At 35.3% G+C, this 14,695-nt stretch overlaps 2 protein-coding genes across 2 annotated transcripts; both read left to right on the forward strand.

The window, feature by feature from the left end:
* The first annotated feature begins 3,159 nt into the window (after positions 1-3,159).
* On the forward strand, positions 3,160-5,275 carry LOC105215113 (uncharacterized). Its single transcript, XM_011188882.3, has 3 exons — positions 3,160-3,298; positions 4,037-4,474; positions 4,529-5,275. The coding sequence occupies exons 1-3, from the start codon at positions 3,244-3,246 to the stop codon at positions 5,218-5,220; spliced, it is 1,185 nt and encodes a 394-aa protein (XP_011187184.2). The 5' UTR covers positions 3,160-3,243; the 3' UTR covers positions 5,221-5,275.
* Positions 5,276-10,929: 5,654 nt separating this feature from the next.
* Positions 10,930-14,315, forward strand: LOC128919796 (uncharacterized). Its single transcript, XM_054235017.1, has 3 exons — positions 10,930-11,073; positions 12,895-13,344; positions 13,422-14,315. The coding sequence occupies exons 1-3, from the start codon at positions 11,019-11,021 to the stop codon at positions 14,108-14,110; spliced, it is 1,194 nt and encodes a 397-aa protein (XP_054090992.1). The 5' UTR covers positions 10,930-11,018; the 3' UTR covers positions 14,111-14,315.
* Positions 14,316-14,695: the final 380 nt, after the last annotated feature.

Below are 14,695 nucleotides of genomic sequence, written 5' to 3' on the forward strand. Positions count from 1 at the left end.
TGCATTTTGCTGCTGTGGAAAGCTATCTACATGTTTTATATTCACTCAAATGAATGCTAATATCAATGTTGACGTTTTGGACAGCGTCTTAATAAAATTTGCCGGCAATACTTATGGCATATAACTGGACATATCGTAAGGATAACGCTTCAATCCATACGAAGAACATCTTTAACGACCGGAAAATTCCCTTATTACAATGTGCAGCATTGAGTTCGAACCTAAATCCTATTTAGTATCTCTGGGGGAACCTCTCTGCTCCTGTTTTCCAAAACGGAAAGCAGTTTGAGACAGTACATCACCTTAAATTAGCCATAAAGCAAGAATTTGCCAATATTTACAAAACTATTCTACAGTCAGAAGTTAATTCTCTGATTAAGCGGCTTAATTTAGTTTTAAAATATAAGGACAATTCTACTGACTATTAAAATAAACATTTCTTTCAGTTAAACTCAAATGAATAGGCTTTACTGGTAAAAATAGTAAAATGCACATATAAATATTTACTATTAGCCTAAACTTCAATATTTTGAAATTTCTTATTTATATTCTATGCATAATGCAGGTTTGTTGCATACTCAGAAATATTTTACAATTTTGTAATCTTTAATTTTTTTTGCAAAAAATTAATGCACATGTAATTATTTGACTGAGGTGTCTATAAGATAGAAAAAAGTTTAAATTAAATAAATAATTTTTTAAATGAAAAAAATATATTGAAAATAGGCCATTTTTTACGCGACAAAACCGATGTAACCCCTTAAGGGAATCAAAGCTACTTTTAATATTAGACCCAGATACTTCAGCTAGCAAAAGTAAAGCAATAAATGCGAAGATTTCAGTGTCGTCAAAGTCAGTCCAATCATTATCGGAACACGGTTTCTTTCAATACTTGTGTATAGTGTTCATCACATGACATCTCTTGATGATAGCATTTTCCATGAGGGCTCTTGCGTATCCATTGTTACAAGGCTTGGCATAATTTATTGTCCTGTTTTTGATACGAACTCCTCAATGAAATATCTTCGATTAATACTTAATTCACTGTGGTTTTATTAGTAAACAGGCGTGCGCTACACTTTCTGTGATTACTATACGGTACTATAGTAATTACGGTACTATAGTACGAAAAGCAATATTCCCAAATATATGATCCCAAATTCATTAGTACCATTGTGGATTCTAAATCAAATATATCAACCGCAAATTTTCTAAAGTCCTCATGAAGGTTAATTCGTCTCACCATTACGATCAATTTCAAATACAAAAATCTATTTTGATTATAAGCTTTAGGTGAACAAAACAATTATACTTTGGGTAACATGTTGCGCGGGTAAGCAAAAACCGTTGATCGCTTGATTGACTGCATTGCATTTGTGCGCTACGTTAAATACTTTCTCCACAATTGTGTTGTGTGTTATTTGCTAGTAGTCGCTCGCGCGGTGTAAATAAATGAATAATTATAGTTTAAATTTCATTTGTTTTAGTAAAAAGTGTTTCTATTATACTTCGCAAAAAACACTTGACTATTACAATACATGCATACTATGTCAATTTGTTATCTGCTGTTTGTTTAGGTGTGCCGTGGCGTATACGCAATATAATTAAATGGAGCTTAGAGCTTAAACGAAGTACTAAGTAGTTAAATACCGTTTATTTTTAATTTTATACAAACAAAATTGTAAATAGTATGTTCACAAAGTTATTTAATATTAACCCTCTAACTGACAAAGTTAAACAGTAATGCCTGCAGGAATCGCTTTACCGATTTTATATACATATTTGAGGTTAGTGCAAAGTTAAGTAAATAGTAAAGTAAATTTGCAAAATAGTAAATTTGTTATGCAATATAAATGCAATTTTGTCATCTCTCGATGAATAAAAAAACAACAAAATGATTACCGAGAGATACTAAAATTATATGTTTTACAAACACCGTTGACTTATTAATGACCCGAAGACTCTAAGGAAAATAATATACCGATGTTTCCTGAAAAATTTTGACGTCATTTGGCACCTTTAATCTTCCTGAATAAAATATATTTGCTAATTAATGCTGACGTCATTGATACTGAAAAAATGTTTATTAAACTCTGATGTCCAGACTCTTACGTTTTTCTTTTGACCTCCAAGAGCTTATTTTTCTAAAGGGTGATTTTTTAAGAGCTTGATAACTTTTTTTAAAAAAAAAAAACGCATAAAATTTGCAAAATCTCATCGGTTCTTTATTTGAAACGTTAGATTGGTTCATGACATTTACTTTTTGAAGATAATTTCATTTAAATGTTGACCGCGGCTGCGTCTTAGGTGGTCCATTCGGAAAGTCCAATTTTGGGCAACTTTTTCGAGCATTTCGGCCGGAATAGCCCGAATTTCTTCGGAAATGTTGTCTTCCAAAGCTGGAATAGTTGCTGGCTTATTTCTGTAGACTTTAGACTTGACGTAGCCCCACAAAAAATAGTCTAAAGGCGTTAAATCGCATGATCTTGGTGGCCAACTTACGGGTCCATTTCTTGAGATGAATTGTTCTCCGAAGTTTTCCCTCAAAATGGCCATAGAATCGCGAGCTGTGTGGCATGTAGCGCCATCTTGTTGAAACCACATGTCAACCAAGTTCAGTTCTTCCATTTTTGGCAACAAAAAGTTTGTTAGCATCGAACGATAGCGATCGCCATTCACCGTAACGTTGCGTCCAACAGCATCTTTGAAAAAATACGGTCCAATGATTCCACCAGCGTACAAACCACACCAAACAGTGCATTTTTCGGGATGCATGGGCAGTTCTTGAACGGCTTCTGGTTGCTCTTCACCCCAAATGCGGCAATTTTGCTTATTTACGTAGCCATTCAACCAGAAATGAGCCTCATCGCTGAACAAAATTTGTCGATAAAAAAGCGGAACACCGAACACTGATTTTGGTAATAAAATTCAATGATTTGCAAGCGTTGCTCGTTAGTAAGTCTATTCATGATGAAATGTCAAAGCATACTGAGCATTTTTCTCTTTGACACCATGTCTGAAATCCCACGTGATCTGTCAAATACTAATGCATGAAAATCCTAACCTCAAAAAAATCACCCGTTATTTCAATGCTTTCGCCTCAGGAGAAATTCAAGGTTATTCTACCGGTTAGAGGGTTAATCAATAAGAGATTTTTATATAAAAGCGCTGAAAATTATAACAACTTAGTTAATAGTAATTAAGTCATAACTCTGGGCAGTTGATTAATTGTTAATAAGAGATATGTTTAAACTGTGGCTGAAACTTGAACTGTTATTGGCGTTCGGCAGTGTTTTCGGTAAATCTGAATAGGGGTTTGGTAATTGTTGATGATGTACTTTAAGCTTTACTGAGACTACTTATTTGATTAGATAACTTCCATTGATTTGTACTAATGACTTTGCGAAAAAATCGTGCGACAATCAATATATTTTAGGCAAGAAAAAACGTGTTTAACTTAATAATCACACGAATTCCAGTCAAGTCTCCAAATATTTGAGAGATATATTAGAGGTATTGAGGCTCAGTTCTTGTAACAATGAATCCGTTGTTAATCTAATTAGACAAGAAAATACTAGTTGACCTGTTATTCTATGAGTTCCAAAAGGACACGTGAAGTTTCCAAGAGTCGATGAAAGATATTTGAGGTTCTGGAACCACAAGATTTACTAAGCCACAATTACAATTGGAGCTGTTGATAACGAAACTTTATAGTTCCCTGAGTCGAACATGGGGAAAATGAACAGAAATCGATCAAAGTATTTTTTGATAGCCTTCATGTTGTTATATAATAATATCCACAGGCTCCGATTCGTTCACAGCCTTTCAAACTCTATCAATCCTTTTGTTACTGCTGGCAACTTCTCGCTGTGCAGGGGTTTAGGTCCATCCCAATGAAGGAAACAGACCATTTAAAATGTTTGAACTTTGGTAAAGGCGATTTCGTGTAGTGTTACTTCTAACCATTCACGTACAGTTCGATTAAAATTTTTTATTAACATTTAAACTAATCAAAAAATTTACACTTAACTTCCAGCTAATGCATGTACGATTACAATACCAACCGATTTACCGGACCCACAGCCGGTTATCGTGTTAGGAGAAGAACTATTCCATCCACTTAATGAGGTAACCGAAGTGCAGGAGAATGACGAGATTACTTTGCATTGCGCCGGTAACGGCAATCGAGTGGTTGCTTTGAGCCAACAAACAGCCACACTAAAATGCCAAGGAGGTAAATTCTACAGTCAGGAGAAGAAAAAGGCATACGCGCTTAAAGATTTACAATGTACACGTATACCCACCTCTGAGCTGTTGGTAACACAGAACGCATGTGCCGAAGGCGCTGGTGTTTTCTACGAAGTCGGCTTTCAGGTGAACGATGTTTTCCTCAGCGTATTCACGATTTGTTACGATAGCGAAAACGAACATGCGCTTTATTCGCGTAGCATCGTTAATGGCGCAGCGCAGAATTGTAAGTTGCGCACCGTACGAATGTTTTCAATTAAATATTTTTGATTATTTACAGTTAAAATCAACGATAGCACCCGTCGTTCCTTCCGTGCGGATGGCATGCGTTTCACCACCACTGCAACTAATAATTTCTACACGAACAAAAATCAACGTACGCGTTTCGAAGCACTTTTCGGCACTGATCAAACTTATATAAATAGCAACAGCTTCTTGGCGCGTGGTCACCTGGCACCGGATGCGGATTTCGTCTTCAGTTACGAACAGTTAGCCACTTACTATTATGCTAATTGTGCTCCCGAGTGGCAGGTTGTGAACGCCGGCAATTGGGTACGCGTGGAGAATGCCGCGCGCAAACTCGCCTCTTCATTCGGCTCTGATTTATTGACCTTCACCAGCACTTTGGATGTGTTGGAGTTGCCAAATCCGGCGAATAAACAGTTGAGTGAAATTTATTTGGATAAAACAGAAATCATTTCTGCGCCAAAATGGTACTATAAAGTGGTGATGCATCCTAATTTGCCCATTGATATCGTCTTTGTCACGCTGAATAATCCATTCGCAACTGTCGGTAAAGAAGTGGAGTTTTGTAACAATATTTGTGGAAAGTATGGTTTGGATTCCAGCTTCTATGGGGATGCTAGTCGTGGTTACACATTTTGTTGCGAGTTGAATGATTTTTGGTCATCCATCATGAATGATGAAACTCCATATTATGAACTTCCCGAGGGCTGGAGTTATAAGAATTAACTTGAGGCATGTGTATTATACGTGTCTTTATTAAAAAAATATATATTTGAAATTAGTTCTTGTTTTTTAAATACATATTAGGTTTTATATAGAGCAACCCATTATTTTTCCAATAGATGGCTTTAGTAATTATTGATGTATGGGCTCATGGGTCGAACCGATCTATTTCTGAAACGGATGGTAGTGAAAAGTGTTTCACTTACGACAACGTCAAGGTAAAACGGTCGTGATTGAATCGCAATGAACTGTCGCAAACGGACACCAAACAAGTATTGACGCCTAGGATTGTAATTTGTTTGGTGGAATTAACAGATCATCATCAACTACAGTCAAACTTGTCGACAATAGAATCAACAGTAGGTGAATTTTGTGCCATGAGGACAACGCAGGGCCACACACATCGATAGTATCTCGTCAAAAGCTCCGGGCGCTTAGTTGGGGGGCTCTTACGCATCAATCTTAAAGTTTTGTCCTGGCACCAATTGATTACCTTTTACTGCCTTTGTCGTATGATTTTGCTCGTGAAAAGTTCTCGTCAAGAGAGGCTTGTGAAAATCGATTGTCCCAACTGTTTACCAATAGCAACGAGAGTTTCTATGAAATTACCTTCAAAATAGCAACGGTGCATATTTGACCTAAACCGGATCATCTTAACCATCTAAATACTATCTAAATTAAAATCTTCAATATAATACAAAAACAAATAAGGAAAGGCTAAGTTCGAGTATAACTGAACATTTTATACCCTCGCAAATTTATCCATAAATTAGGTGGTCATGAAAGGTTATAATCCGATGTCAACATTTTTAAACGAGCATAGTATCATATATACAAAGTTTATTCCCATATCTCTTTTGCTTCCTGATTTAAATCTTGTAAACTGATCTAATCAGATGAAATTCAAAATTGTGTTATATGTGAAGTAGTCGTGGTTGTAAACTTTTTCAGTATATAACATCAGGATGTTAATAAAATATCTATATATATAAAATTAAGTGGCAAAACTTCCTGTTCGCATACTCCTCCTAGACGGCTTACCCGATTTCAATGAAATTTTCAGGGGTGATAGGGGTCTGTGTGGAGGGTGCACATAAGAAATTTAATGCGTGTATCATTGCACGTTTTGCAAAAAAAAAAAAAAATATTTGCAAGAACATTGCTATATTCCGAAATACCACACTTGGAATCCATCACCGAAAACATTTCAACGACGAAAGCAAGGGTTAGCGTGTTGACGGTTATCCAAATGTCCGTAAAACCGATGCCATAGGACGAATTTAAACCATCCATCCGAACAACGCCGAATGTTTCTATTTGCGTCTGCTATTAGTCAACGTGCGCGAACCAAGATCGTTTGATGATTTGAAAACTGTTGACGGTCAGTTGTGTGCGACTTCATGATGCATCCTTCACATCTCATCCAAAACAAATACACGTACTATTCGCCATAATAATATCTACAAGCCTTCCGTCAAATCCGCAAGAACTGTGGAATAAGTACTAAGACCATGACCATGAGCTTCAACGTGAACAACAATACGATTGCAATGAATTGCGTGCTTTCATACAAGCTAACATTACCAAATTGAATATTCAGCAGAAAAATGCTGATGATAAGATTATACGAGCGGTTGACAATAACGCCGGTGGATTCTACTTTCTGGATGCGCGCGGTGGTACAGGGAAAACGTTTCTGATTCTCTTTGATTCTTGGTACTATACGGTCACAGCAGAAAATTGCGCTGGCAATTGCTTCGTCAGGCATCGCTGCTATTCTACTTGATGGCGGCCGAACAGCACATTCTACGTTGAAATTACCGTTGAACATTCAAGTCGTTGAAACAGCAACGTGCAACATATCGAGGAATTCAGCAATGACAAAAGTTTTGCGAGGAGCTGGAATAGTTCTAGGGGATGAGTGCCCAATGGCTAACAAAAAGTCATTAGAAGCTTTCAATAGAACAATGCATGATTTACGCCAAAAGCAACAACTTTTTCGCGGAGCATTAGTCTTATTATCTGGCGATTCTCGGCAAACTTTGCCAGTCATTCCTCGATCAACTCCTGCCGACGAAATAAACGCATGTTTAAAATCGTCAGTTTTGTGGAGACATGTTCAAAGGCGGACTTTTACCATCAACATGCGAGTCCAATTGCAAAACGATCGATCCGCAGCGGGGTTTTCGAAGCAGTTGTTGGACATTGGCGAAGGCAAAATACCAATCGATGATACCGGTTTGAACACATTGCCGAACAACTTTTGTACACTTTTACAATCGAAAGAAGAATTGATTGAAAGTGTATTTCCGAATATTGTTCAACACTATCAACGCCATGATTATTTAAGTGAACGCGCAATATTGGCACCGAAAAATGTACACGTCAACGAAATCAATTTTGCCATTCAAGAAAAACTGCCAGGAGAAGCTACAACATATACATCGATTGATAGCGTTTTGAATCAAGATGAAATAGTCAATTATCCAACTGAATTCTTGAATTCTTTGGATCCCCCCGGTGTGGCACCGCATAGTTTGGTCCTGAAAGTCGGTTCACCCATTATACTTCTACGAAATCTGAAGCCACCGACTTTGTGTAATGGCACAAGACTTTCAGTCAAAAAATTGTGGCCAAATTTGATTGAAGCAACAATACTAAATAGCAAGGCAGCAGGTGAAGTTGTACTCTTACCACGCATTCCCATGATTCCAACGGACATGCCGTTAAATTTAAGCGCTTGCAGTTCCCAGTACGTCTTGCCTTTGCGATGACCATCAACAAATCGCAAGGGCAAACGTTTCAAGTGTGCGGCGTCAATTTGGAAGAACCGTGCTTCTCCCACGGCCAATTGTTCGTCGCATGCTCGAGAGTGGGAACACCAAGGTGCTTATTCATTTACGCGCCAGGTGGAAAAACCAAAAATGTTGTATACCAATATGTTTTATAAATGTTTTATAAATAAGTAACAGTTTTACAACAATAAATAAAACACAAAGTAAAAATCCTTAAGAGTTTTAATCGATTTAGGTGTAGCGAAGCGCACAGGGTAATAGCTAGTAATGTATACAATTTTATTTTAAATTTATCGAGCAGTTGCTGAGATATGGTATTTGAAGCAAAAGGGGAATGTATCACGCCCATTGTTCAATTTTAATAGTTATTTGATGATGTACACACAGAAGTTTAGCTGCTCTCGACTTTTATCGAAACTAACGAACAGCAATTAGTTTATATATGTATGTATGTTCTTATACTTATATATACAGTAACTCAACTAATTGATCACGGTCTTGTATAAAATGTGAATACGTACTTCGAAAATTTTTAGGGTCGTTATCGTTTTGAAGTAAGTTAAAGCTTTTAACCCATATTCCAATATGCTGACATGGTGACAGCATTTATATTTCACCGACCTTCCCAAGTTTTCTAGAGTTAGGCAAACCGGACCTTCACCAAACCTCAAACTTTTAATGTGAGCATTATGTGCCTGTCAAATAGTTTTTTATTCCTCTCTTTAATCAATTCAATTGATGTCAATTAGAAATAATTTTCATTAATTTTTTTCCATCGGATTACATAATTTTGCTCCAACTGTAGGGTTTTCTCGTCAATGTAGGGTTCTACTGTGAAATTTTTCAAATTTTCGCATATTTCAAACGAAATAGTTTATGGCAGTCCGTTCATAGTGGTTTTGAATTTCGCATCACCATTGAAATAATTTTTGCGAAATAATTTCCGGATCGTTACATTAATTTTCACTGAAGTTTTCAAATCTTGATTCCCTTACCTACCGGTGTCGTCTATAACCATTTAAATTTTCCGGAACACATACCTCTAGAAAGTTTCATTTAAATTTTTCCTTTTCGAACTTTATTTTTACCCTTTTGTGAAATGAGAATTCCTAAGACGTACTAATTGCTTTGGTTCTTTAAAATAATTTGACCTTGTACCTGGGTTTAGGGGTTTCCCGGAAAGTAATTGAATTTTCAACCTTCCCTAGATCTCCACGAACTTTTCAACACCAATATCAGATAAATCCGTAAATAAATAACACACAATTCGACCGACTATTCATCATATATATGTTATAAAGTCCATAAAATCTGGAGACCCTAATTTTAGATGTAATATATGGGAGCTAGGGTAAGTTATGACCCGATTTTTGGCACGGAGACATATTATTGGAAGACAAAGATTCCCTCAACATTTCTTCAAAATATATGAGAGAATTACCTATATTTTCGGTAAAAAATTATTAGAGGTCCTTCATGTTCCAAATGGGGCCTTGAAAACTTATGGTCCGATTTTGGCGTATTTGTGCAAAGTATTGTTCCGATATCTTTACTACTGCTTACTTTATATATTGTAAAGTAAACGATTCAGATGGACTTCACAGTTCACAGTATAAGAAGTAGTATTGTGAACCGATTTGGCTTAATTTCACAACATATCATCGGAATGCCAGGGAAATATTACGAACCGAATTTCAAGAAATTGGTCAAGTAGTTTCGGAGGTATAGTTTTTGACCCACAAGTGGGCGGAGCCAAACCCATTTAAAATTTTGTATACCAATTTAAGTGCAGCTCCTATCATCTTTATTATGAAATTTAAATTTTCTGGTGTTTTTCCTTACTGGGGGAAGCTGGGCGTAGTTATTATCCGATTTCCTCCATTTTCATACTGTTTAAGGAAATGTCCAAATGAAACGACTCTATAGAGTTTGGTTGTTATAGCTTTAGTAGTTTTTGAGATACATATGTACAAAAAGCTTTGTAGGGGGCGCCTTCATTAGTGCGATCCTATGTATCAAATTTGACTTTTTTTTATTTATGGCTTAGTTATGACACTTTATAGTCTTCGGTTTTCGCCATTTTGTGGGCGTGACAGTGGTTGGCTTTCGCGTAGCAACCCTTCCACAGTTCCAGGGAACATTTGTACTAAGTTTCGTCAAGATATCGTAATTGGACGGGCGGGCGGATGGACAAACATCCGGATTTCAACTCGTCTCGTCATCCTAATCATTATGATATGTATAACCCTATATCTAACTTGTTTAGCTTTATGACTTACAAACAACCGTTATGCGAACAAAACTATAATAGTCTCTTTTGAAATATCGGTATATCTGAAAATGTATATAAAGTGTAAGAGAATACCATACTCTTAATTACGATTATAATTACATTTACATGATTTGCAACAAGTGGGCGTAAATTTTTTACCAAATTTCCTAGTATATAAACTATAAATGTAGATAATATATTTCAATTGAAAAAGGTAAGGAAGGACTAAGTTCGGATAGAATTTTATACTAAACACACTCGTAAGTTATCGGCACTTAAATATTATATATCTTAATGTTATTTTAAAACAAATTCAATATTTTACATTTTTAAGTTTGTAATGGCAAATACATATAAAATTCGTACAGTTATTTCAGGAAGCGGTTTTTTAACTACTGACAGAGGGTAATATTGGACGAAAATTAGATTCAAGGTTTTGATTACAATATCGGTGGCACCCTCAACGATATTCGATATGTTGCATAAGCTTTACGCACGCCGTTAGTATAGATATTTATCAAAATCCGTTAACCGTTATTGAACTGAACAATTATGCCTCGAGTCTAACAAAGATGAGCTTGGATATAACAACGCGGGTATAACATTGTTTACCATCGCTTATCTATGTACTCTAAGTTCCAATTTTGCTATATAAATGCAGAAAATTATGCAAATTTTAGTTAGTTTCTATTTAGTGGTCACTGTGAATCGTAGTGCAATTTGAAATTCGAGAAATGTTAAAATTGTGGCAATTGTTGCCATATTATTTGGTGCTCAGTAGTGTTTACGGTAAATATTTTACATATTAAAGAGTAGTATTATTACACTATACGGTGAAATCGTCTTTTTTTCTGTGTATTGGACTAAACTAATTTTTTCCAGGAAATTGAGTCTTAAGTAAAAGAATTGAATTTTCCGATTTTCGAAGTTAGCCTTCAATATCGAAATATTTGGATTCGATGTTCGAAAAAAGGGCTTTAAAAAATGTGAATAATTACAGAATATAACTACTAAACAATCCAAAATATGGATACAATCTACATTTTCCTCTTAATTCAATGGTTTATAAAACTTTTTGTTCAAGTTTATCTCCCGGAAAGAAATACATAGTTTGGTCCAAAGTATTTTACAGTGTTATTGCAGGCATAAATTCGACAGGTGTTAAATAGTTTCATGATATGTCTAGACCTATTTTCGTATAACACTATGTCAAATTCTTTCAACTTTATAATAAACAAATCAAGCACTAATTAAGTTATCAGAATAAAACCCCACACAAATAGTGCCTCTATAGTATCTGGGACTCTAATCTACAAATGGTGGAATTCTCACCTAATATGAGGACTTCTGTACCTATAATCGGTTCAATATTTTCCTAGCACCAATATAATTAATATTATGATTTTAGTTATCCTAGTAATGGGACATTCTCTGGAAAAAAAAGCCACTTAAAAAAAAAGTTCTTTATTTTCTTTGGCAATTATATATCTTATAGTACATGTAAAATCTAAAATAAAACATATGGTTTTAGGTCTGTGTAACGCGGGGTTGCCATATTATAAGGGGCCAAAGTTTTTTGTAAAAAAATTTTCGAACCGCCATAACTTTAAAACTAATGAACAGATTTTAAAACACCATGTGACCTTTTTGTACAGAATTTCTCAAACTTTGAAACTGTATATCGTATAAATATTTCATAGCAAAAAATGAAAAAAAAAATTTTTTTGGAATTTTTAACAACTTATGCCCCCTTCGATTTTTTTCGAAAATATCTTAAAATGTTCCTTATTTCATCACCTTTTTACCCCCCAAAGGGAATTTAATTTTTTAATCGGAGTATGAGGCGAATACTTAACAAGAACCGTTATCTCTGAGCGAAATATTTATAAAGCCATCTGCTTCTATTATTTGTTTAGCTGTGACATATGTTATGTGAGTTATAAATTACTATTGCATAAGTAATTTTATATAAATTTTAACTTTTTTCTAAATTGTGAAGAATGCCTCGCGGAAAAGCTTTTTTGGCACGGAGACATACTATTTGAAGAAAAAGATTCCTTCTGAATTACATTAGTATATCTGAGAGATTTACCGATATTTTCAGTGAAAAATTTCCCTTAGGGCCCCTCTTTCCCAAAAAAATTACAACCAAATATGACCCTCCCTAATGCGCTCCTTTGTGTCAAATTTCTCTTTCATAAGTTTATTTACGCCTTAGCTATGAAACTTTATAGGTTTCGGTTTTCACCATATTGTGGGCGTGGCAATGGTCCGATTTCGCCGAAGAATATGTCTACCAAGTTTCGTAAGATATCTTAATTTTTACTCAAATTATCCGTTGCAAGGACGGACGGACAGACATCCGGATTTCAACTCGTCTCGTCATCCTGATCATTATAGTACTAGGTGTGAGTTATGATCACATTGTTGTTTCATGTCCCCTATATACTTAACAAAAAAGTGTTTGTCCGTACGGTTGACTTTTTCCTCTAAAATCCAATATGTATATTTGAATGTCATTTTTTTCGGGTGAACTGAATGAATGTTCATAACACATACCAACAACGATTGTATAATTTCGGCAAATAACGAATATCTTTATAATTTAAGCAATCCCATGCAAAATTCGAGTGCCGGAGGATGTGCCGGAGCAAACGCCAGTTATTTTGAAGGATAACGAGTTATTCAAACCTAATAATAAAGAAACTAATATTGAAGATGGAAAGAGTATAACGCTGTTTTGCGCTGGTCAAGATAATAAAGTTAAAGATCCGTATAATAAAGATAAATATCTAAATCAAGCAGTCACATTGACCTGCAACAATGGTAGATTTCGCCATAAAGGGAAAGAATATAGGCTACGAGATATGGAATGTAAAACGGTACCAAGCTCTGAACTAATAGAGACACGCACATCTTGTGCTAACGGTGCTGGCCAATTTTACAAAGTGGGCTTTACGTACAACAACAAATTTCTCGAGATCCTTACAATATGCTTTAATAAAGCCACACAGCATACGGTTTATTCACGTAATATTATTAAAAGCAATTTGGAAAATGGTATGTTAAAAAAAAATTATACTTGATATTATATGTATGTATTATATGTTTTTTTTCGTTTTACTTTTTATATTTAGTTAGAATGAAACGAGTGTGCAATACTCCTTTTTTTAGTAGTGATGGTATGAACTTTCAACCAAACAATTACTATAAAGTCAGTAAAGAAATAATACGCTTCAAAACACTTTTTGGAGACAACCAACCGTATCTGAAAGAAAAAGGAAGCTTCTTGTCTCGCGGTCATCTTGCGCCGAGTGGGGATTACACTTTCTGTTACGAACAGTTTGCCACTTATTATTTTGCGAATTGTGCTCCTGAGTGGCAGCAGGTGAACGCCGGGAATTGGGCAGATGTGGAGAAAGCCACGCGCCAACTCGCCATCAATACCGATATATTGACATTCACCAGTTCTTTTGGTGCATTAGAGTTGCCAATGCCACAGACCTCTAGGATGATTACAATTTATTTGGATCAGACTAGAAAGCTGGTTGCGCCGAAATGGTACTATAAAGTGGTGATGAATCCTAATTGGAATATGGATGTCGTCTTTATCACGTTGAATAATCCATTCGCAACTGTTGGTAGAGAAGTGGAGTTTTGTAGAAATATTTGTGGAAATATACGTGGTTTGAATTCAGCCACCTTTAGAGATGCTAGTCGTGGTTACACATTTTGTTGTGAATTAAAGGACTTTTGGGCAACTGCTGGGCTAAGTACATCCAGGAATCCGTATTATGATTTGGAGACAGGTTGGAGATATAAGTAGAGTTTCACTATGAAAAAAATAATAATAATCATTTTAATTCAATTCTAAGTGATTGATTTTTTCATCTAAAAATCGCAGCACTAATCATTATTGACTGTACATATATACATATGTATATAATAAAGTCTTATTAATTACTAGAATGTTATAATAAATAATAAAATATTCCCCATATCTTTATTGTGCAATGCAAAAAAATAAAATCTAGTTTTATTCATCTATCATTATTTGAGATTCAAGTTGGGAGAGTTTTCTGGTCAATCCATGTGGTGTCAAGGTCATCAAATATTTTCATCGCCTGTAAACAAATTATAATTTTTATCAAATTATTTCTTACTAAAATGGTTAAGTATTGTTAGTAGTTAGTTGTAACAAAAAAACTTACTGATTTTGAGCCTTGACATGGCGTTGTCGTCCTGGAATCTCGTTATGACCCCTTTATATCGCTCTGCGTTCATTATTCCAACAAATAAAGTGCCATATGCGTAAAAAGAGAAGCATTCGTAAATCATCTGACTTTCAAGATATTACACAGTTTTCTTTAAAATCGCGCAAAACATCGCACGTACGAGAGATGGTGAGCAC

This window comes from Zeugodacus cucurbitae, chromosome 6 (genome assembly GCF_028554725.1).
Source record: "Zeugodacus cucurbitae isolate PBARC_wt_2022May chromosome 6, idZeuCucr1.2, whole genome shotgun sequence".
Lineage (NCBI taxonomy): Eukaryota > Metazoa > Arthropoda > Insecta > Diptera > Tephritidae > Zeugodacus > Zeugodacus cucurbitae.